Source organism: Saccopteryx leptura, chromosome 6 (genome assembly GCF_036850995.1).
Source record: "Saccopteryx leptura isolate mSacLep1 chromosome 6, mSacLep1_pri_phased_curated, whole genome shotgun sequence".
Taxonomy (NCBI): Eukaryota; Metazoa; Chordata; class Mammalia; order Chiroptera; family Emballonuridae; genus Saccopteryx; species Saccopteryx leptura.
Window position 1 is genome coordinate 32,503,811 of NC_089508.1, and position 22,135 is coordinate 32,525,945.

General features: G+C 50.8%; 2 protein-coding genes across 2 annotated transcripts; one reads left to right on the top strand and one right to left on the bottom strand.

Moving 5' to 3' along the window:
• Positions 1-7: 7 nt before the first annotated feature.
• ZFP36L1 (ZFP36 ring finger protein like 1) lies at positions 8-5,443 on the top strand. The gene is made up of 2 exons (XM_066344581.1): positions 8-215; positions 2,661-5,443. The coding sequence occupies exons 1-2, from the start codon at positions 159-161 to the stop codon at positions 3,618-3,620; spliced, it is 1,017 nt and encodes a 338-aa protein (XP_066200678.1). The 5' UTR covers positions 8-158; the 3' UTR covers positions 3,621-5,443.
• A 12,469-nt stretch (positions 5,444-17,912) lies between these two features.
• On the bottom strand, positions 17,913-18,933 carry LOC136377030 (uncharacterized). Its single transcript, XM_066343611.1, has 2 exons — positions 18,919-18,933; positions 17,913-18,572 (listed from the first exon to the last, which is right to left on the bottom strand). The coding sequence occupies exons 1-2, from the start codon at positions 18,931-18,933 to the stop codon at positions 17,913-17,915; spliced, it is 675 nt and encodes a 224-aa protein (XP_066199708.1).
• Positions 18,934-22,135: the final 3,202 nt, after the last annotated feature.

A 22,135-nucleotide genomic window follows, 5' to 3' on the forward strand; every position in this document is an offset into this window, starting at 1 on the left:
GGCTTCGCGCGCCGCTGCCGGAGAGAGTCAGAAAGGCGAGGGGCCCCGGGAGCAGGCGAGTGGGACTCCTGACCCGAGAGCCGGAGGCTGCGCCTTCCCCGCACCGGGACTTTTCGCGACACACCAGATCTCGTCCCTGCCCCGTGTGAGCACCCACAATGACCACCACCCTCGTGTCTGCCACCATCTTCGACTTGAGCGAAGTTTTATGCAAGGTAAAGTGGGGCAGAGCGTTTGTTTTTCAAAATTTTTCAGGTTTTCCCTTTTCTCTTTTGCCTTAGAAAAAGAACCCCCAAAAGTTTGTGCCTGGAAAAGAAGGGGGAGAAAGGATGAAGTCAAGATAGTGCTTTTCTTCCCGCCCCATTCACCGCTTCCTCCCCAGTTTGAAGGAATTTGGCCCTCTACTCCGCACCCTTTGAGTTTCAATAGTTCCTGGCGGGGACTGCATGGGAATGTAACCCAGACACTAGAGTATTTGGGGAGCGAAATTTGCGTGGCGTGATTCCCCGAGGGACGCGGGGCATTAGCTTGGACTTGGGGCAATTTTTCGTTGATCACGTGCTGCCTGAGCCCCAGTTTTCGCTAGTCTGCTCGGTTTCCCGGTGTGTGCGCTCTGGGTATCACCGCCACCACAGGGGTTCGAGTCTCCTTAGCTACATGCCAGCCTGTGGGGTTGGGAAAGGAACTCCCTTGGGGAAGTGAGTCTCAGAGGACGTTTTGCTGGGGGATTTTCTTCTCTGTTTTGAAGGGACTGGGAATCTGCAAGAAAAAGGCCAAGAGTTGTCATTCAAAAGGATCTTGCAAAATTGCAGTAGGGCTTCAGTTGGCCCCAGCTTGGCCAGGCTTCCTCTTGGGATAGACGACCGTGCTGTAAACTTTGGGGTGAAAGTGGGACTTGGGTAGACCCGCTTGTTTTCTGGGGGGATTGCGGCTCGTAGACATGGAGGCTGGGGGAGGACTTGAAAAGGCCGGTCTGAATTCAAGGGTATTCACGGGGAAGGATTTAATGGGGGCATCCTTAAGCCGTGTAGTTTGCCAGTCAGTGTGAGAAAAAGCAAATTTTAAACCCGGAATGTTCCAGGAGGGCGGTTTTAAGTGCACACAGCAAAAAAAGAAAGACTACGGATGTTAATTTTTTTTCTCTCTCTCCCCAGTTTTCTCCCTAAAGAAATAGGGAAGCTGCTAGGCTAACTTTTAATTGCTAAAGTGTTTTTGCCTTCCTTTAAACACGTCGGGTCATGTTGCTCTCTTTTCCCATCTTGCTTCGCCAGTCCGCGCAGCTGCCAGGGCCCCAGGGCTGCAGGGTTGGGGCGCAGGGACGCCGAGGAGCTGAAGAGAAACATCAGAAAGTTGGAATCTCAGCTTACTTCCCTCCCTGCGCTTTCCCAAACTCCAGTTGCCCTGGCTGCTGCCGGAGTTCTCTGCACTCTTCCTTCTCTTCCCAGCTCTCCAGCTCTTTGATCTGTTTCTCTTTCTCTGGCCCCCTCCCCCCGCAGGACTTTTTAAATGAACCTCATTGTTGGGAACCCGCTCTCAACTTGGTTCCTGTAATCCGCTCTCTGTGGGGTGGTTGCTGTTACAGATTCCCCGATCCCCCGCAGCTGATCCTAAGGGACCAACTTTAGAATTTGCAAAATGACACCTACATGCCAGCCAGCTCCCAAGCCATCCCGCCCCCCAGCCCCCTTTCCAAATCTTGGGTGTACTTTGGACAGGTGACCAGGGTCCCATTGGAATAGAAACCTTCCCGTGGTGGCTGGCTCTGCCCCCGCCCCCCAAATCCATTATTGACTGGCAAGCAGGCTGGTGGGGGGATTTTGTGCTTTCCTTTTCCTTCCCACCTGCAGCTTTGCGTTAAAGATTAAACACTGGCGCTCTTATTCCAGCCTGCTCTCAGAGCCAGAAGACTAATTGCAAAGGCATCTTCCCAGTGGAGGGGGGTGGGGTGGCCAGGGAATGTTGGGGAGAGCATTGTGGAAGGCAGTTCTTTCTGGAGCATGGGGCATGAGTTTTATTTTCAGGAATCAATCCCTCCCCACTCCCCAACCCTGGACAAGGGGACAGGGGATTTCTCCTCTCACCCTTCCCTAGCAAGATAAAAGCAAAGGCAGTCTTGAAACCTGTTGCCAAAGGAAGGGAACACTTTTGAAGGAGGAAGTTAAGAGTTTTAGGCCAATTTGGGGGTGGGGGTGGTCAACTAAGCAGGGACTGATTAAAAGGGGATTTTAATCTTAAAGTTTACCTGTGTTTGCTACGGGGAAGAGAAATCTACAGAGGTCTTAGTGATAGGAGGTATTTTGAGCTGAGGAATCTATTTGGGAAGTCAAGAGGTTGCAATTTCATGGATACAAGAGGTAGCTTTGGGGACAGGCCATGGGGGTCCATTTCAGGGGTCTGCCTGGGATGGGGTGCATGCATAAAGCAATTTCTCAAATACACAGGCCAGGATTTTTATTGTTATTTTTAATGCATGGGGCCAAAGTAAACCCAGGTGGCTGGTCTATGAGGGGGAAGGGGGTCTTGCCGGGCAGGGGTGGGAATGGTTCTTGGGAGGTGGGTATTTCTAATTGTGCAGGGGACTGCCATTAGTGGGAACCTTCCTTGGGCCTGGTGGATGGCCTTTGTCACTAACCATTCTCGCTCTCCTCTCTTCCCTCCAGGGTAACAAGATGCTCAACTACAGTACTCCCAGTGCAGGGGGCTGCTTGCTGGACAGGAAGGCAGTGGGCACCCCTACTGGTGGGGGCTTTCCCAGGAGGCACTCAGTCACCCTGCCCAGCGCCAAGTTCCACCAGAACCAGCTCCTCAGCAGCCTCAAGGGTGAGCCAGCCCCAGCTCTGAGCTCTCGGGATAGCCGCTTCCGAGACCGCTCTTTCTCAGAAGGGGGCGAGCGGCTGCTGCCCACTCAGAAGCAGCCAGGGAGTGGCCAGGTCAACTCTAGCCGCTACAAGACGGAGCTGTGCCGCCCCTTTGAGGAGAATGGCGCCTGTAAGTACGGCGACAAGTGCCAGTTCGCGCATGGCATCCATGAGCTCCGAAGCCTGACCCGCCACCCCAAGTACAAGACGGAGCTGTGCCGCACCTTCCACACCATCGGCTTTTGCCCATATGGGCCTCGATGCCACTTCATCCACAATGCCGAGGAGCGCCGCGCCCTGGCGGGGGCCCGGGACCTCTCCGCTGACCGTCCCCGCCTCCAGCATAGCTTTAGCTTTGCTGGGTTTCCCAGTGCCGCTGCCACCGCTGCTGCCACGGGGCTGCTGGACAGCCCCACATCCATCACCCCACCCCCCATCTTGAGCGCCGATGACCTCCTGGCCTCACCCACCCTGCCTGATGGCACCAATAACCCCTTTGCCTTCTCCAGCCAGGAGCTGGCAAGCCTCTTTGCCCCTAGCATGGGGCTGCCTGGGGGTGGCTCCCCAACCACCTTTCTTTTCCGGCCCATGTCAGAGTCCCCTCACATGTTTGACTCTCCCCCCAGCCCTCAGGATTCTCTCTCGGACCAGGAGGGCTACCTGAGCAGCTCCAGCAGCAGCCACAGTGGCTCAGACTCCCCCACCTTGGACAACTCAAGACGCCTGCCCATTTTCAGCAGACTTTCCATCTCAGATGACTAAGCCAGGGTAGGGAGGGACCCCCTACCCATTCTACCACCCCGCCCCATACCCACATCCCCTACCCTACCTTCCTATCCTACCCTATAAGACCCCTACATTAACAAGGTTAAGCTCAACCTCTTTCCCTTAGAACCTTGGAATGTTCCTCTCCCCCCTTTTAATCCCCCTAACATAAGGGCAAGTCAATTTGTCAGTAGCTTCCTCTGGCTTGAAACCCCCTCCCCTTGATTTTATAGCCCACTTACCATGCATAACAGACAAGTCCCATATTTGTCAGTAGATGCCTTTTTTTCCGGCTTAAGCCTTAAGTGCCAAATCACAAAAGAAAAAGCAGTAACAGTTTACAGAAGCAACTTAGTGCCTTGTAATCTAACTTTGTCACTGTGACTACATTACCTCTTCAGCGCCAGAGGGCACCCGTGGGCCTCCCAGAGCCTCTGCCCATGGGGAGGGGGGAGGGGGAGGGTACCCAGACCAGCAGCTCCCTCCACTGGCGATACAACTGCACCTTCCCTTATTTCAGTCTCCCACACACTTCCTTCTCCCCTCTCCCCAGTAACCCCCTCATACCCCCTTGGGAGAGTTGTTGCCAGACTTGGGTTTTTGGGGAAACCTATCTTGACATTCAAAACCTTTTTCTTCCCGACCTGAACCTCTGTTGACTTAATCTTGCCTGGGTTCGTGAAGGTCTACAGGAAGGAAGACTGAAAAAGTGGATGAAGATTGTGACATAAGTGGGACTTTGTGATTTAATTTTTTCTTTTTCTTTTTTTAAGTGGGGAGGAAGGGGAAGCTAGATGGACTATGAGAGACTTGATTTTGGTGCTAAAGTTCCCCAATTCATATGTGACATCTTTAAAAAAAAATGAGAGAAAAGCTAAAAAAAAAAATACATGTAAGGGGTGAGAGTTAATGGTATTCATTCCACATACAATATCTGTGTAAAACGATTTCCTGTAGAAGTAGCTTTAATGGTTTTTGCTCTAGAATACCGTAGGTCTATCCTTAGAGCACTCACGCCATGCTTTTTTCCCTGGGTTTTAAACTTCATATAACTTTCAGAAATTGGAGAGCAAAATTTTTGCTTGTCACTGCACATCAATATAAAAAAGCTTATTTAACTTATCAAAAAACGTATTTATTGCCAAACTATGCTTTTTTTGTTAATTTTGTTCATATTTATCGGGATGACAAATCCATAGAATATATTCTTTTATGTTAAATTATGATCTTCATATTAATCTTAAAATTTTGTGACGTGTCTTTTTTCCCTTTTTTCCACAGTTTTAATATATTATTCTTCAACGACATTTTTTTGTAACTTTACACTTTTTTTTTTTTTTTGGTTATTTTATTTTAAAAAAATGAAAAATTAATTTAAAAAAATGCAAAAAACTGTTGGATTATTTATTTTAGAAATTTCCCCCCTTTGTGTTGGACTGCAAATTGAGTTTCTTTCTCTTTAGGCCTTTCACAGCTAGGATTGAGAATGTATGTAGAAGTTCTGTGACAGTGCAGAAGGAAAACAACTTTATGTATAGCTTCTAAAAGGGAAAAAAAAAAAAGAAACCCTTTGACTTCCACGTGCCCATCTCAAGACATTCCGATCGCAGATTTGAGGTTCTGGATTCCAGGTTTAGTTTTCCGATGTTAATGCATACAGAACTGGCACACACATTAAGATGAATGTAATTATTCTTCTTGCTGGTCACTACCGTCGCTTTCTATTTCTTTCTTTGTGTGAATTTATTTAAAAGAAAACTTTTTGTAACGACTATTTGCAGTTTAAAAATCAATAAAACCCCATTTTTTTTTTTCAAAAAATACTGATGGTGTGAAGCGGTTTTACTTGGTTTGTGGTTTCAGTTTGGAGGATTGTCTGCTGTGTTGCGAGCTCCCTTGGTTGGGTTGATCCTGGGGTGGGAGAAGGGATGGGGTGGAGGTTTACTGCACAGATGCCTGTACTTCGGTGTTACCTGCCCAGGGTGTTGGCTGTCAGAGGGGCCACCTTGCCCACCTCTGGACTCGGGTTCTTCAGGGTTGCTGAGGCAGAAGAGTTTCCAGACTTTTTGCCCAGCCTATGTGTGATGTTTGGGGTGCCAACATGGCGAAGGGGGGGGACATAGCACATGGCACATCAGTGAGCCTGGACTGGAGTGAGCAATTAGGATACTTCCAGGCTCATTTTTCCCACAGGAAATGAACACAAAGCCCTGCTTTCTAACTACCTGGAGTCTGATGGACCATTGCAGGCTTGGAGGGGAGCATCAGGGTGGTGGGCCCAATCACAGGGCATTGGGGACAGGGGTGGGCCCACCTGGATCTGACATGTGCTTCTGTACTGGGAGGGGTGTTTAGGGGAAGTGGGTATTAAAAGGGCCAGCATAACAGGAAGTCGTCCTTCGGTTCCACTACCTTAGACACTGATGCCATGGAGAGTTAGGTAGACTGCCATCTTGGGAAGGGTGAGGTCTCCTTGGCTAGAAGCAACCCAGCCAAGGCCAGATGCCCACCAAGTGGGGATGTTTTGTTTGCCAGAAAGGTTGGATCCTAAAAACCCCAGATCTGGTTCTTGGGAGGATATCTTTTTGGAGAGGCAGAGATGGATATTGCTATTTGAGGCTCAGCTAGCTGCCCTTGATTCCCTGTATTCAGTAAGCTTGCAGGGAGTATGTGGGATTTCCACCTTGCCTCGACCTGGCCAAAGGCACATAGGCCTGCAGAAGGCATTGGCTAAGTCAGGCTGTCTTTGAGGCTGTGGAAGACCCTTAATGCACCCTGTTAACATCTCCTTCCAAGACAGCAAGTGCCTGCTGGGGGGCAGGGGTATGAGGTAGAAAAAAGGGACGGTCACCTCTTAGGACAAAGCTTGGTGGTGGAGGGAAGGGGAAGAGCCGGCCTTCTGGGACTGGAGTGACCCTAGGCTTCTGTCCCTTAAGGAGGGACTGACTGTGTCTGTATGTGTTGGGGGTTGGTGATGGTGGCAGTGGCTCGTGAACTTCCTCTGACTAAAAGCAAACTAGGCATTTTACTTCATCACTCACCTAGAGCTCATCCCCTGCTGGCACAGCTGGGCATATGGCAGACATCTAACTTCCTGGCTCCTGGCTGGGTTCAGAGGGGACTAAGCATACCCACTGCCTGCCCAGAATTTCCTCCATTGAGTCAGTCCTTGGGTGACAACGAAGGAAGCCCTGGAGGTGGGGGGCGGTGGGAGTGGGGGTGGGGGTCTACAAAGCCAAGGGCAGGCTCCCTCTGGCCTGGGGAAGCTCTGTGCTCCAAGTGAGCTTGGGTTACCTAAGAGCCTGATTTTTCTACCATCTAGATCTTAAATGTAGAGGAGATACCGGTAGGTCCAAAGCTACTTGGGAAAGGAAATGGCAGAATTTTCTCAGGTCTATTCTTTTTCCAGGATATTAGAAAAGGGTCTCAGCAGCAGTGCATGCTCTGGGCTTGTAGGGAGTCCAGGGAGGTGTAAGCCCAGTTGGCAGGGAACTATGTCCTTGAGCTCATCTACAGATGGGGGTGGGGTGGGGTGGGGTGGGGTGGGGGCGGGGGAGCAGATAGGAGCTTTCAGAGAGCTGGAGGTAAGGTCTACACAAAAGGAAGTGGAGCAGGAAAGGCCAGGCCAGACTTTGTCAGTCAACTTCCTGGGGCATGAGGCCTACTTCCCTACCTCCTGCCACAGACTTTGGGGCGTCTTTGGTTTGGGGGCCTGTAAAAGGTCTGCCCCGTGGGCAGGGCTTTCATGGCCATTGGCCCTGCAACCCATGGTCCAGCTCTTGGCTAAAGGTCTTTTGGAGAAGCTCAAAGAAATGAGCTAATTTGGCCACTGAGCAATGGTTTACCTTTTTAGGTCTGGAAGGCTCATTGTAAAGAGGAAGGCTGGGGACCTGCTGTTCTTCGGTGGTACTCTGGTGAAAAGCATAGGTGCAGAGAGGAGGTAGGGGAGGACAAGAGCTGAGCTTGCCTCCACTTGGTGCCTGAAGCACTGGTTACTGAATGGGCAGACAGGGTCATGACGGGAGCAAGTTTCCATGGCACGGAGGAAGAAGGGATGTTGAAGTCCTTCAACCTGGGTTCAAATCCCAGCTGCCTTTATACCAGTCTGTGCCTTGAGCAAATGACTCAACCTTGAATTTTCCATCTGTATCTCAAGGGGTGACTGTGAGGATCAAGTGGACCATTAGCATGACAGCTCTTCATAAGTGCCAGAGAATTTCATGTGTGGTGATTTGTAAAGTGCTCACAGTGACCTCAACAAAGGAAGTTCTGTGCTGACCCCATTTTATACATGGAGAAATTGGGGTACGGTTTTCACTAATCTGTCACACAGCTAGTAGTGTCAAAATGTGAACCCAAGCAGGCTAGCTCTGTCGTTGCATCTGAGCACCATGTCACAGGCTGGCACTCTGAACACATCTGGCACGGGCCCTAGCACATAGTAACTGCAAATCGACCCGGGTTAGTTCCCGTCTCCCTTGGCCTTTTGTGGAGATTTTTGCAGGGACACAAGAGGCAACCAGTTGGATTAGATGACTCTGCACACACCCCCTCCACCGAGTGTCATGATCTCATGTCCCACGAGGCCCTGGATTGGCGCGTTTGGAGGACGGGGCCTGGGAGGAGGGGGCAGGCCACCTCCTTGGACTTTCCCCTTCTCTGCCTGCAGCAGGGTGGCTTCTGTTAATGATCGACAGAAGAGGGTGCCCTGGGTGCCTTGGGAGTTGGCCCTGTGCCCTTCTTCCCTCGGGGTCTCCCGCCCTGCACGTAGCCAACCATTTAATCACGTCTGGCTGGACCGACTGGAACTCTACCCGAGTTCAGAGGGTGCGGGGAGACGGCCAGACTCCTCAGCACCCCCTCGCTGCCTCCCAGACCACCCTTCACAGGCTGGCCTCTGGTCTGCTGGGCAGCAAGTTGGAATTCAGAGAGTTGGGAGGGAGGGTGAAACCTCAGCCATTTCTTGAGGTCAAGTCAGCCCTGGGGGGTCCCTGTCATGACCACCTCTGGGTGGATAAAGCTTGGGTTACAGGGAACTTTTTTAGCCTTAGGGCCTATGGTGCTTGAAGGAGTCCTAAAGGGTTACCACTGAGTCATCATTGTGGGAAATTAATCTCTGAGTAGTGCGGGCAGGGGTTGCTCACGTGCGGGGCTGGGTTCCCTCCTGCCCACGAGAGTCAATTGCTTGTCGGGGGGCCAGGATGCCTCCACTGCGTTTAGGCTGTCTGCAATTGCGTTCACGTGTCAGCAAAGGCCAGGTCTCAAGGTACAGGGCTGAGTGACAACCTTACCTGCGCTGTCAGCTTGGGGTACAGTGAAAATAAGTACCGGCAATGGCCAAACCAGAGGTAATTAGGTAGTGCTCCCTGACTTCCAATTGTATTTATTTCTTTATTTGAGAGAGAGAGAAACATTAATTTGTTGTTCCACCCATTTATGCATTCATTGCTTGATTCTTGTATGGGCCCTGATTGGGGATCAAACCCACAGACTTGGTGTATCCAGATGATGCTCTCACCATCTGAACTACCCAGCCAGGCCCTGACTCCCAACAGTGTATGTAACAGGGGGAAGAAATTCATGACCACATGTGACAGAGTTCATTTCTGCCCACCCCACGACCCCAGGGGGATGGAAGACTCTGCTGCCCAGGTTAATAAGCAGATTTTGGAGTCAGAGACCTGGGTTCAAGTCCCTGCTTAGAGTCAACTTCACTCTGTGGTCTCAGCTAAAAATTTAGTAAGCAGCTCAGAGCCCCAGTTTCCTCATCTGCAAAATGGGATGATGATGATACCTATTGCAATAGATAAACAAATTGGCACAGTTACACAATGGAATACCATAAAGCTGTATAAAAGAATAAATGCCACCTGATCAGGCAGTGGCACAGTGGATAAAGTGTCAGACTGGGACATGGAGGACCCAGGTTCAAAACCCCGAGGTCACTGCTTGAGCGCGGGCTCATCCGGCTTGAGCACAGGGTCGCTGGCTTGAGCGTGGGATCATAGACATGATCCCATGGTCGCTGCCTTGAGCCCAAAGGTCTCTGGCTTGAGCAAGAGGTCACTCAGTCTGCTGTAGCCCCCGGGTCAAGGCACAAATGAGAAAGCAATCATTGAACTAAGGTGCCACAACAAAGAATTGATGCTTCTCATCTCTCTCCCTTCCTGTCTGTCTGTCCCTCTCTAACTCTCTCTGTCAAAAAAAATAATAATAATAATAAATGTCACAAACACAACAACAACACGAATGGATTGCAAGAACATAAAGTTGAGTGAAAGAAGCCTGCCACAAAAGAGCACATATTCTGAGTCCATTTATATGAAGTTCATAGGTAGCAAAACGGCCCTGGCCGGGTAGTTCAGTTGGAGCATCGTCCTGGTATGTCAGAACTGTGGGTTCAATCCCCAGCCAGGGCTCATACTGGAGTCAACCAGTGAATGCATGAATAAGTGGAACAACAAATCAATGTTTTTTTTTCCTCTCTCTCTCTCTAAAATCAATCAATAAATTAACATCTTTTAAAAAGACTAATCTACATTGATGGAGATTTGATAGAGGAGATAGAGAAGGTAGAGTGTATGCACGTAAAGTAATTTGAGTTGCCTGCTGAAGATTTATGCACTTTACTGTGTATGTTACACTGCAAAAATAAAAACTTAATTGTGGTGAGTGTTAAATATTATGGCTGGTTTTTGTGATAGCAACAACCTGAGGGTGATGAGACTGTTCCCATCCCATTTTTATAGATGGAGGGAATGACCTCAGGGCAGGTTATGAATCCTAGCAGATTGGCTCTCAAGCCCCCATACTGCCCACTACCCTAGAGTTCCCCTTGGTGCACAGGTGTTATTTCTTTAGCGAAACTAAGTAAATAGTAATCCAGACTCCAGCAAGCTGGCTAATTAGTAAATGTAATCATCTGCGGTAGAAAAGAGTTTTTTTTCTCTTTGCAGATTCAAAATAAATCTCTGTAGCTAGCTGGTGCCTCTCACAATCTGTGTAAGGCAGGGAGCTGCTGAGTGGGGCCTCGCTGGGCTCTGAGGGGCTGGAGAGAGGAGAGCTTGGCTGGCTGGGTGGGTCAGCATGAAGGAGCCACCATCCTGGGAGTCGCCCGTGCGACCTGCCTGTCCTGGCCCATCTCTCCCTCAGGCGATGGAAGGTAGCCCACCTATCTTTCTTGGCTCTGGCTCAAGGGTGCATGGCAACCCCACGTGGCTGTGATGACACCACTCTTTTGGGAAATGCTTCCGGCGGCAGGGCTCTAGGGAAATGTTCTTGGATCCTGACAGAGGGAGATGCCCAGCGCAGCCAGTAGACCTGGCAGCCCAAGGCTTTGGGGCAGGTTCTTGCAGGGCTGACCTGCAGGTGCAGTGTGTGGAGGCAGCAGCCTCTGCTCTGGGAAGGGCCCGTGGCTTGGGGGCAGGCAGCAGGGCAGAACTTAAGGAGGGGCTCATTCTCAGGGTCCTGTGAGTGAGTGACTTCTTAAATTCTGCACCCTGGCACCTCACTTGCCTCCTTCTCATTCCAGCTCTATCAGGCAGGCCTGAATTTGTGACTTTGCTGTGTGACTCTAGGCAAATCACAACCTCTCGGAGACTTGTTTTTCTCCTCTAAGCATGGGCCCAGAAAGCATATTCACCCTGCCCACCTTACAGGGCTGTGGTGAGGATCAGATGAGATGCAGAGGAAGGGGCGTGGGAATGAACAGACTGTGGATCAAGATGGTATTGAAAATGTGGGAGCAGCTTGCAGTCCTCAGTGAGGGACCTTCTCCCAGGGGTGTTTTAATGTTGCAACCTGGCACACTAGATTATGGATGCCAGGCTCTGGGCTCGGCCCTCCATCGCATGGTCTCCTCTGATAGTCTCTATGAGAAAGTGCTATCATTAGACCCATTTTACAGGAGGGAAAAGTCAGGCTCAGGGAGAAGTCACTATACCCAATCACATAGTCATACATAAACAAGCCAGGAACCTGGCCTGATTCCAACACCCAAGCTCTCAGCCCCTACACTCGACTTGGGAGGCAGATGTCAGATGGCACTGGGGACAATTAGCAGGTCTGGGTTCTAGTATTCACTCTTTCCTGGGGACCCACAGTTATGGAAGAGAACGTGTCTCCTCCCAGCCCATGCCTCCCTGGGGTGACTCCATCCCACCTGGTCACCCTCTCTATAGTCCAGGGGGTTGGGGTGGTAATCAGAGGATGGCTTACTTTATGCCTCTTTTACAATGGGGAAACCGAGGCATAGTACGGCAATGGCAATTGTAGTGGGCTCACCCTCAGGTGGGGCAGCCACATTGAAAACCAAGCTGCAGGCTCAGCTGTGCTGCTGCATGGCCGGTGGTGGAGGGTGTGATAGTTATCACTCTGATAGCTGTCCTCTCGCCTGATGAGCGCTGGAGAAACCGGGTGTGCGGGGGATCACTCTAACCAGCTACTGGCCTTTTCTGCCTGAAACTTGGGGCCTGCTCTGGAAGGCACAGGTTGGTGGTTGGGGTTGGTATTCCTACTTTTGGTGCTTTCTTTTCTGAGAGCTGCTTCCCAGAATTACTGAATTGCTCCCAGCATTTTCCTTCCACCTAAGGAAGTCGTTTATTCCTGTTAATGCAGGGGTCAGAGGAAGAAAAATGGCCCCTTCTCTGAGCTCCAGCTGCAGCAGAAGCCAGCGAGGGCAGAGGGGGAGGCGCTCCGATTGAGCTACAGCCTCTGCTCAGGCCTCCCCCAGCTGCTGCAAACCCGAGAAAGGAGGAGGGCTGGGGCTCTGCATTCACTGGCTCAAGATGGCCTGGGTCTTCAGACATCTTTCTTCTGGTGTTACCAACCATTTTACAGCCCAGCCTACAGCGCCCCGAGGCATTACAGGCGGACTTCTAGACTCAGGTAAAAGCTGATATTTTTGTTTTTTAATTTTTTTATTTATTCATTTTAGAGAAGAGAGAGAGAGAGAGAGAAGGGGGGGAGGAGCAGGAAGCATCAACTCCCATATATGCCTTGACTAGGCAGGCCCAGGGTTTTGAACCGGCAACCTCAGCATTCCAGGTCGACGCTGTATCCACTGCGCCACCACAGGTCAGGCGTAAAAAGCTGATATTTTTGGCTTCTTTGTTGTCCCTGACTTCCACTTCTCTTGCCTCACCCCATAGCTTTTGGCTCAGTTTGGAACAGGACCTGCATCTTTGTGCACAGGGAAGGGCTCTCGCAAAACCAAACAATACATGTCACTCGGTCCCTTCAGTGCACTGTCAGATGTCTGGAAAATTTCTGGACTGCAGGGCCTTATGAAAAGGGAGTTAGGGAGCTGGGCTTTGTCTTCTTAAACATGCATTAAAAATCACGGGAGGATTGGAAGTCCATGCCAACACGCAAGGAAACCTGGGAGTTATACATCAGTGCAACTGCCCAACCCTGCACAGCCAGAGGGGACATAATGTGCTGACAGGCCGGGTGGTCACTTCTTCCCAGGCTTCCATTTCCGTGCCTATGAAATAAGGAGGTGAGGTCTATGGCTATACCACCCTGAACACACCCAGTCTCGTCTGAAATAAGTGGGTTGAACCAGATGAGCTCCAGTTCTGTGATTCCATGTGTTCTTAGAAAGCACAGGGCAACTTCCCTTTGCCATGCTGAACGATGGGGTGAGGGGCCAGCAGTGTCGGCGCTGTAAAGCCGACACCGGAATTTTAGATAGAAGAGAGTTGGTGTGTCCTGTTAATGATGTCAAGTGACTCACAGGGATGGGTCTGGGACACGAGAGGTTGGCTGTCTGAACCTTTTTTTTTTTTTAAAGATTTTATTTATTCATTTTAGGGAGGAGAGAGAGAGAGAAGAGGAGCAGGAAGCATCAACTCCCATATGTGCCTTGACCAGGCAAGCCCAGGGTTTTGAACCGGCGACCTCAGCATTCCAGGTCGACGCTTTATCCACTGTGCCACCACAGGTCAGGCTGAACCTCTTTTTTAAAAAAATTTTATTTATTCATTTTTAGAGAGGAGAGAGAGAGGGAGAGAGAGAAACAGAGAGAGAGAGAAGGGGGGAGGAGCTGGAAGCATCAACTCCCATATGTGCCTTGACCAGGCAAGCCCAGGGTTTCGAACCGGCGACCTCAGCATTTCCAGGTCGACGCTTTATCCACTGCGCCACCACAGGTCAGGCTCTGAACCTCTTTTGAGGTGGTCTGAAGTACTGTTATGAACTGGGGGTTGATTGAGAACATGTAAAACACACCCCCTTGGTATGTTGTACTTTCCCCAAAATATTATTTTAAATTAAGACCCTGAAACAAGTGTCTTATTTTAGGACTGTGCTTTGCATTTGACATGTTCCTTAACATGTCATGTTCATTAATTTTTTTTTTTTTTAATGCCCAAACTCGAAGGCAAATCTGGAAAAGCAGGGGCTCACGGTTCGATCTCCTGTGTTCTGTCTCCTGGCACTTGGCAGGCACTCAGCAAATATTAGATGGGTAAAACTTTGCTATCAGTATAGCTTTATAGCTTTTCATTCTACTGGCCCATCATCCTGTGGGATTAGGCCGTCAAGGGCCTCACTGCAGGTGTTTGAAGAAGCCTTGATGTTTCAAGGTTAATGAGAGTGGAGTGAGCTGGGAATCAGTTGTGTACAGTCTCTCCCACTGGCTGTGTGTCCTTGGGTGAGTCACCCAGCCTTTTTGGGTCTTGGTTGCTTCATCCGCAAAGGGATGTTACATTATCTCCAAGGCTCTTCCCAGCTGCGCTGCCTTGTGATTCAAGCACTGTGTTTGCACTCACTCCTCTGTACTCAAACTGTTTGCTCAACTCTCTTTTATTAGGGGTTCTAGGCCTAATAAAACAGGAAAAAAAATTAGGTAGCCTTGGGAAGTGAAGAGTAAATACGACTGCAAGTGAATTATTTTATTCTGCATACTAAATTACAGGGACTCCAGCCAGACCTAAAGGAAATGGTCTATTTAAACAATCAGTAGGTTAAATATAGGTAGTTCAACCGAGGTGTACAGTAATAATGAAGGATTTTTTTTTCCTGATATACTTTTGTCACCTAACAGTGCACTCAGTCTCAAGGTACCCGATATTGTCTGATGTGAACTATACTTTATAAACGGAGAAGGTATACACCACCTTTCTTCTCTCCGGCCCCTCTAGGAGATGGCTAGTAAGCCTACATGATTCTGTTTGGTGAGAAAATGAACAAGTGACTGAGAATGGCAACATTAAAACAGCCCCTGTTACAGGCTGCACTCTGGCTGGCAGGTGTTATTGTGGAAGGCATAGAGATGGCTAACTTTTTTGTTAGATATGTTTAGGACTGGCTGCTTTCTTCGTGTTCCTGTTAGAGATTTCTTCTGGATCATGATGTGTTACCCAAATGCCACCCATAATAGCAACGAATTCAGAATTGCCTCTCTGAGGAATCTGTCAACATGTACTTTGGTCGCATGGCATGCCTCTATCATAAAAGACTAGCTGGAGATGGAGGACAGAGGATAGTAGTTTGTAATACTCTACTAGTTGAGTGGTACATTTAGTACCAACAAGTCGGGGGAGCGAGAGATTGGCGAGGGCCAGCATCTATATGGAAAAATGCTTGCTTGTAGCTCCCCCGGCCTGGCTCGGGGGGTATAGGAGGGACCCTGCCACTGAGGGCAGTGAATGGCACCCACTGGAGCTGTAGTGTGGTGGCCCTGCATCATGAACGCTGAGACCGCAGAGGCCTCGAGATGAGCAAAGGTCAGAGGTGTCAAGGTCACTGCCCACGGACTCATTAAAATGCACTGTGCTCTACTCGATATTTTTAAATATTTTGAGCCAACATTTAAAAATCAAGAGACTTATAATAATCATTTTTCTAGCATCTCTTGAAACATTGTGATATCTGACCACAAGACTCATACTTCCCTTATCAACTGGAACATCGGTTGTGTCGATCTGAGTTGTGACAGTGTCTTTTAAGACATGGTTTGTGCCTGCGCCAGTCCCTGTCACTCCCTATAAGTTACCAGAACTGCCTGCATTTTTTTCTCTTAATGGTAGAGAAATATTTCTCTGTATTCATATCTCTATCATGAATAAGAAAACTAAAAGGCCAAGAGAGCTGTGTATTTTTAAATTTTGGCTGATTTATTTATTTTAATCGAATTTTATTGGGGCGACACTGGTTAACATAATTATACAAGTTTCAGGTGCCCAATTCTACAACACATCTCTGAACACCATATTGTGTGTTCACCCTCTGTGGGTGTATTCTTTTTTTAAAGCAATGATGAAAAGCGTATTTCTTCATAGATGTGAAGGACATGCAGACAAAGGGTGGCTATGTGGAGGAGTTCAGCCCACCAGCCTCACGCATGTACATTCCTGTGGGGCCCTGTGCCAGGGAAGTTTGTGGGAAACACGGCAGGTCACCTAACAGAAAGGCACTGTCTTCAGAGCCTACCAGCTGAGGTTTAAGGGCTTATATGTGTCAGGTATGACCTCACTTAACCTTCCCAACAACTCAGTAAGGTAGGTACTGTTATTGTTTCTACCTTACAGAGGAGGAAACCAATATGCCAAAGGTCACACAGCTACTTAAGGGTGGAGACAGGATTTGAACACAGGTCTGCCTGACCCCAGAACCCATTCCCATTTCTATGTGCTGTGAGGTTCCAAGACAGATATCCCTGGGTTTGGGGTGAAAGATATATGTAGAGTGTGTGTGTGTGTGTGTGTGTGTGTGCGCGCGCGCGCATGCACGCGCCTGCATGTGTGCAAGCATGCACTATATCCCAACATCCAGAGCAGTGCTTGGCACCTAACAGGCACTCAATAATTATCTTTGAATGTATGTGCTGGGCAGACATTCTCTGATCCTTGTGGCCTAAGGCTGTGTTTGCTGAACCTGTTCCTCTGAATGCCACCTCCTGCTGGGGGCTCAGGTTGGGCCTTTGGCCAGGTCTAAGAAGGTAAGAGAAACAGGTGGGGACAGGCCAGCCTGCTCCACACCTTCCTCTTCCAAGGCTGGCTCTTCCTCTTCTCTAAGCCTTTCCTCCTCCACCCACCTTCACCCTCCAGACCATGAGATGGGGCGGTTGTGCACTGGAGAGTGAAGGCAAGAGCAACAAGAACTGACAAAGTCAAATGACAGAGAAATAGTTTTTCAAGCTACTGAAGCCCGTTTAGAGGCTGTCCTCGGGTGTTAGTCCTTGGGGACAGTGGGGTGGGGTAGTGGGCAGTGTTCACGCAGCTGGCTCCCGATGGGAGAGGGGGATGGAACATGGAGGTGTGAGGCTGATGGTACCTCTGGTTCTGCGTGGAAGCCCATCTCTGTGCCCGCCAGTCTTAGTGGCTCAGAAGCAAACCTGGAGGTGAGGATTTGAGAACAAGTAGTTTATTTGAGTGGTGACCCCAGGAAATACCAATAGGAGAGTGTGGGGAGGGGAAGTGGGTGAGAGAAGGAGAGGCAGCCAATAAAGGCTATGTTACAAAGTTAGTTATCCCTGGGGGTAGCTGGACCTTGATCCTGCTGGGACGATCTGGAGCCAGGAAAGGACACATGCCTCAGATAGCACACCCAAGGGGCAAGCGAAGCGAGGGTGTTCACACACTAACCCCGCAGTCATGGGTGGAAGGCCACACGGCACTTCTGGCCTGCCTGCTGTGAGGGTGGGCAAGGGGGCCCTGGTGGCCAGAGAGAGCCCCAGGCAGAGATACAGGTGCTGGCAGCTGGACAGGCGTACAATGGAATGGTGAGGGTGAAGGGAAGCGGGCAGGGTACCAACTGCATCTGCAGCCCTGCCTCTGTCCATATAGGTCAAGAACCATGCCTGCAGCCCAGGGTGCTTTGCAGGGGTGCCACACCTGTCCCATATCAGTGAGTTTTTGCTACAATACAGACCTCCCCAAAACGAAGTGGCTTCAAACAAGCAGCCATTTAGCTCCCAATTCAGTGGGTGGGCAGTTTGGGCTAAGCTTAATTGGGTTGTTCTAGTCTCAGCTGGGCTCACTTGTGTACCTGTGGCCAGCTGGCAGGTGGGCTGGGGGCTGGGTGGGCTGGGGGCTGGTGAATGGGCCAGGGACGGGTGGGCCAGGGGCTGGCGGGTGGGCTGGGGGCTAGTGAGTGGGCCAGGGACGGGTGGGCTGGGTGCTAGTGAGTGGGCCAGGGACGGGTGGGCCAGGGGCTGGTGGGTGGGCTAGGGGCTGGTGAGTGGGCCGGGGCCGGGTGGGCCGGGGCCGGGTGGGCCGGGGCCGGGTGGGCTGGGGCCGGGTGGGCTGGGGCCGGGTGGGCCAGGGGCTGGTGAGTGGGCCGGGGTCAGGTGGGCTGGGGCCGGGTGGGCCAGGGGCTGGTGAGTGGGCCGGGGCCGGGTGGGCTGGGGCCGGGTGGGCCAGGGGCTGGTGAGTGGGCCGGGGCCGGGTGGGCTGGGGCCGGGTGGGCCAGGGACTGGCGGGTGGGCCGGGCCGCGTGGGCCAGGGACTGGCGGGTGGGCCGGGCCGCGTGGGCCAGGGGCTGGTGGGTGGGCCGGGCCGCGTGGGCCAGGGGCTGGCGAGTGGGCTGGGGCCGGGTGGGCCGGGGACTGGCGGGTGGGCCAGGGGCTGGTGAGTGGGCCGGGGCCGCGTGGGCCAGGGACTGGCGGGTGGGCCGGGCCGCGTGGGCCAGGGGCTGGTGAGTGGGCCGGAGCCGGGTGAGCTGGGGCTGGGTGGGCCAGGGGCTGGTGGGTGGGCCGGGGCCGGGTGAGCCGGGGGGCTGGCGAGTGGGCCGGGGGCTGGCGGGTGGGCCGGGGGCTGGCGGGTGGGCCGGGGGCTGGCGGGTGGGCCGGGCCGCATGGGCCAGGGGCTGGTGAGTGGGCCGGGGGCTGGTGAGCTGGGGCTGGGTGGGCCAGGGGCTGGTGGGTGGGCCGGGGCCGGGTGAGCCGGGGGGCTGGCGAGTGGGCCGGGGCCGGGTGAGCCGGGGGGCTGGCGAGTGGGCCGTGGGCTGGCGGATGGGCCGGGGGCGGGTGGGCCACGGGCTGGCAGGTCTAAGAAGGCTGAGGCTCAGACAGTATAGTCTCTCATTTTCCAGCAGGCTAGCTGAAGCTTGTTCTCATGGCATAGCTGCACTTGAAGAGAAGGAATGTAGGCAGGCAAGGGCTGGGGAGGGCTAGTCTTGGACGTGGTACAACATGACTCCCACTGTGTTCCGTTGGCCAGAGCAAGTTACCTGGTCAAATTCAAGGAGCGGGGAAATAGACTGACTCGTTATGGGGGGAGCTGCACAGTGATACTTAGGAGGGTATGTCCAGAAAGAGGAATGTTTGTAGCCATTTTTACAAATAATCTACCATGTCTGTAGACATCTTGTGATCTGGGAGACAATAAAATCCAGTGTTTGTTCTACTCTCTCTTTTTTTAAAATGTATTGATTTTTTTTAAAGATTATTATTTTTTTAAATTTTATTCATTTTAGAGAGGAGAGAGAAAGGGAGAGACAGAGACAGAGAGGGAGAGAGAGAGGAGAGACAGAGAGAAAAGGTGGGGAGGAGATGGAAGCATCAACTCCCATATGTGCCTTGACCAGGCAAGCCCAGGGTTTCGAACCGGTGACCTCAGCATTTCCAGGTCGCCGCTTTATCCACTGCGCCACCACAGGTCAGGCTAAAATGTATTGATTTATGAGAGAGAAGAGAGAGAGAGAGAATGAGAGAGAGAGTGATGTTTCTGCCAGTTTGTGTTTTGAGACAATGCTCCAACCAAGCTAGTGGCCAGGGCCACTCTTTTAGATATTGTAGGAGTCAGCAGCCATCTGGGTCAAGCATGGGAACATCTCTGCCATACACTGTGTCCTTCAATGACACTTTCTGTTAAGCATTGTCCTTTTTTCTTTCTTTTCTTTTTAGATTTTTTAAATTCATTTTTAGAGACAGAGGTGGGAGAGAGAAAGAGAGAGAGAGAAAGGGGGGGGAGGAGAGAGAAGCAGAAAGCATCAGCTCTCATATGTGCCTTGACCAGGCAAGCCCAGGGTTTTGAACCAGTGACCTCAGCGTTCTAGGTCAATGCTTTATCCACTGCGCCACCACAGGTCAGGCCAGCATCGTCCTTTCTTTAGGCATCTTCAAGAAAGCAATTATTTCTGAGAGATAGCACATTAAATCTCTGCTGGCCAAGGCAGTGTTTCTGTGTGGGTGGGGGGACAGACGAGAGCTGAGCGGCTTTGGAGAATGTAAGTTTGCTTTCTCTTTTGGCTGGTGTCTGAACCTTTCTCCAGGTTTAGGGAATTCCTACCTTCCTAGTCCTGAAGGGTGGCAGCAGAGTCTGCCACTTTAGCAGATAAAAGTGTGATGTATTCTCTTTCCCAGCCTCCCTTTACAGCCAGGAAATGGGCATAGGGCTGGGCTTTTGCCCAGTGGATACATCTGTCCTGGCTCAGAATAGGAGCTAGTGATGCAAAGAAGTGGAAATCCATAAATGCTGTCTGGAGGAGGTCTGAGTTCTTGGGACAGTGGTGGCTGAGGGGCTAGAGGCTGAGTCCAGTGTCCCAAAATATTGTGCTGGTAGCAAATTTTAGGGGAATTTCTTCTGGCTGCAGAGTCCCCAACTTCATTTTCTAGACCTCCCAGAGATTCTATGAAGTATAAAGTATTCTTTTTTTTCTTTTCTCTCTCTCCCTCCCTTTTTTTAAAAAAATTATTCATTTTAGAGAAGAGAGAGAGAGAGAGAGAGAGAGAGAAGGGGGGAGGAGCAGGAAGCATCAATTGTCATGTGCCTTGACCAGGCAAGCCTAGGGTTTTGAACCGGCGACCTTAGCATTCCAGGTCAACGCTTAATCCACTGTGCCACCACAGGTCAGGCTCTCTCTCTGAGAGAGAGAGAGAGAGAGAGAGAGAGAGAGAGAGAGGAAGGGAGGTAGAGAGACAGAGAAGTAACAACTCGTTGCTTCCCTTACTTGTGCATTAATTGCTTCTCATAAATGCCTTGACCAGAGATTGAACTGGTGATCTCAGTCGCAAGCTGAGCCAGCAAGCCCCTTCCTCAAGCAGGTCACCTCAGCGTTCTGAGTCAACACTTTATCCACTGAGCCACCACTAGTTAGTCAGAAATATTCTTTTAAGTGAATTTCTATTTTACTTCGATCAGACAGACTGTCAATTGAAACCGAGAACCCTAACTTGATGGTGGGAATGGAGGGGGAACCATACAGAAAGAAAGGGGGAGGTGGACAGAGAGCAGAAACTGAGCCTCTTTCCGTATTTGGCCTGATGCTGGTTTCACTGAGAATTATAAAGAAAACCAGGTGACTGTTTATTCTTCTTCTTTTTGGGTAACTGTTTTTGAAAGCATGTGATAGTTTATTCATTTTTTAAAATAGAATTTCAGAAGATAACAGGTTTGCCCCTTTAAGAAGCTGGTTGGAAAACCAAAGGGTAACTGAGGGAGAGGGGCTGACATGGAAACACAGGGATATCAGTGCTTCCGGTTTGGAGCCAGCCCCTGAGCACACAGAAGGATCTGGGACACCTCGGGAGAGGTCGCTGTGGGGGAGACTTGAGGCACAGTTACTAATACCAGAGTAAAAGGATCGTTTATGTAACTCATTATTTTTCTCTGAAGAGCATATAGGATTAGCTGGCCCAGGCGAACAGGGCAACAGATTTAGAAGGGCGTGACATGTTGGTGGAAAAGGCGGATGGGAGCCGGTTCATCGACTTGTTAAAGAAGATGCTGAACCTGACCCGTGGTGGCACAGAAAATAGAGTGTAGACCTGGGATGAGGAGGACCCAGGTTTGAAACCCCAAGGTCACTGACTTGAGCGTAGACTCACTGCCTTGAGCATGATCCCGTGGTCACTGGCTTGAGCCCAAAGGTTGCTGGCTTGACGCTCAAGGTCGCTGGCTTGAAGCCCAAGGTTGCTAGCTTGAGCAAGGGGTCACTGGCTCGGCTTGAGCTGCCCTCCCCTCCCCCATAAGGCACAAATGAGAACTAAAGTGATGCAAATATGAGGTGTTGCTTCTCATCTTTCTCCTTTCCTGTCTCTCTACGTGCTCTGGCACAAAAAAAAAAAAAAAAAAAATGCTGCTGACCATAGATGCCGATAAGAGAATCATTCCGATCGAAACCTTAAACAACAACCCTTTTGTCACCATGACACACTTACTCGACTTTCCCAATAGCGCGCACGTCAAATCACATTTCCAGAACATGGAGATTCGCAATCATCGGGTGAATATGTACGACACTGTACTCGACTTTCCCAATAGCGCGCACGTCAAATCACATTTCCAGAACAGGGATTTGCAATCATCGGGTGAATATGTACGACACTGGACTCGACTTTCCCAATAGCGCGCACGTCAAATCACATTTCCAGAACATGGATTTGCAATCATCGGGTGAATATGTACGACACTGTGAACCAGAGCAAAACCCATATGCACATGCCCCCCCCCCGCAAGTCCACTAACCTGATCATGACCTTCAAGAATCAGCTGAACGTTGTCCACAAGCAGCCCTCCACGGCATTTATGCCGCCATGACCCAGCAGAGCACGCCCGGCAGATGGG

Bases quoted from the DNA above. Each gene is read 5' to 3' on its own strand.
- ZFP36L1 (XM_066344581.1), top strand. From the start codon at position 159: ATGACCACCACCCTCGTGTCTGCCACCATCTTCGACTTGAGCGAAGTT. The intron at 216-2,660 runs GTAAAGTGGGGC...TCTTCCCTCCAG, and splicing joins TGAGCGAAGTTTTATGCAAG to GGTAACAAGATGCTCAACTA.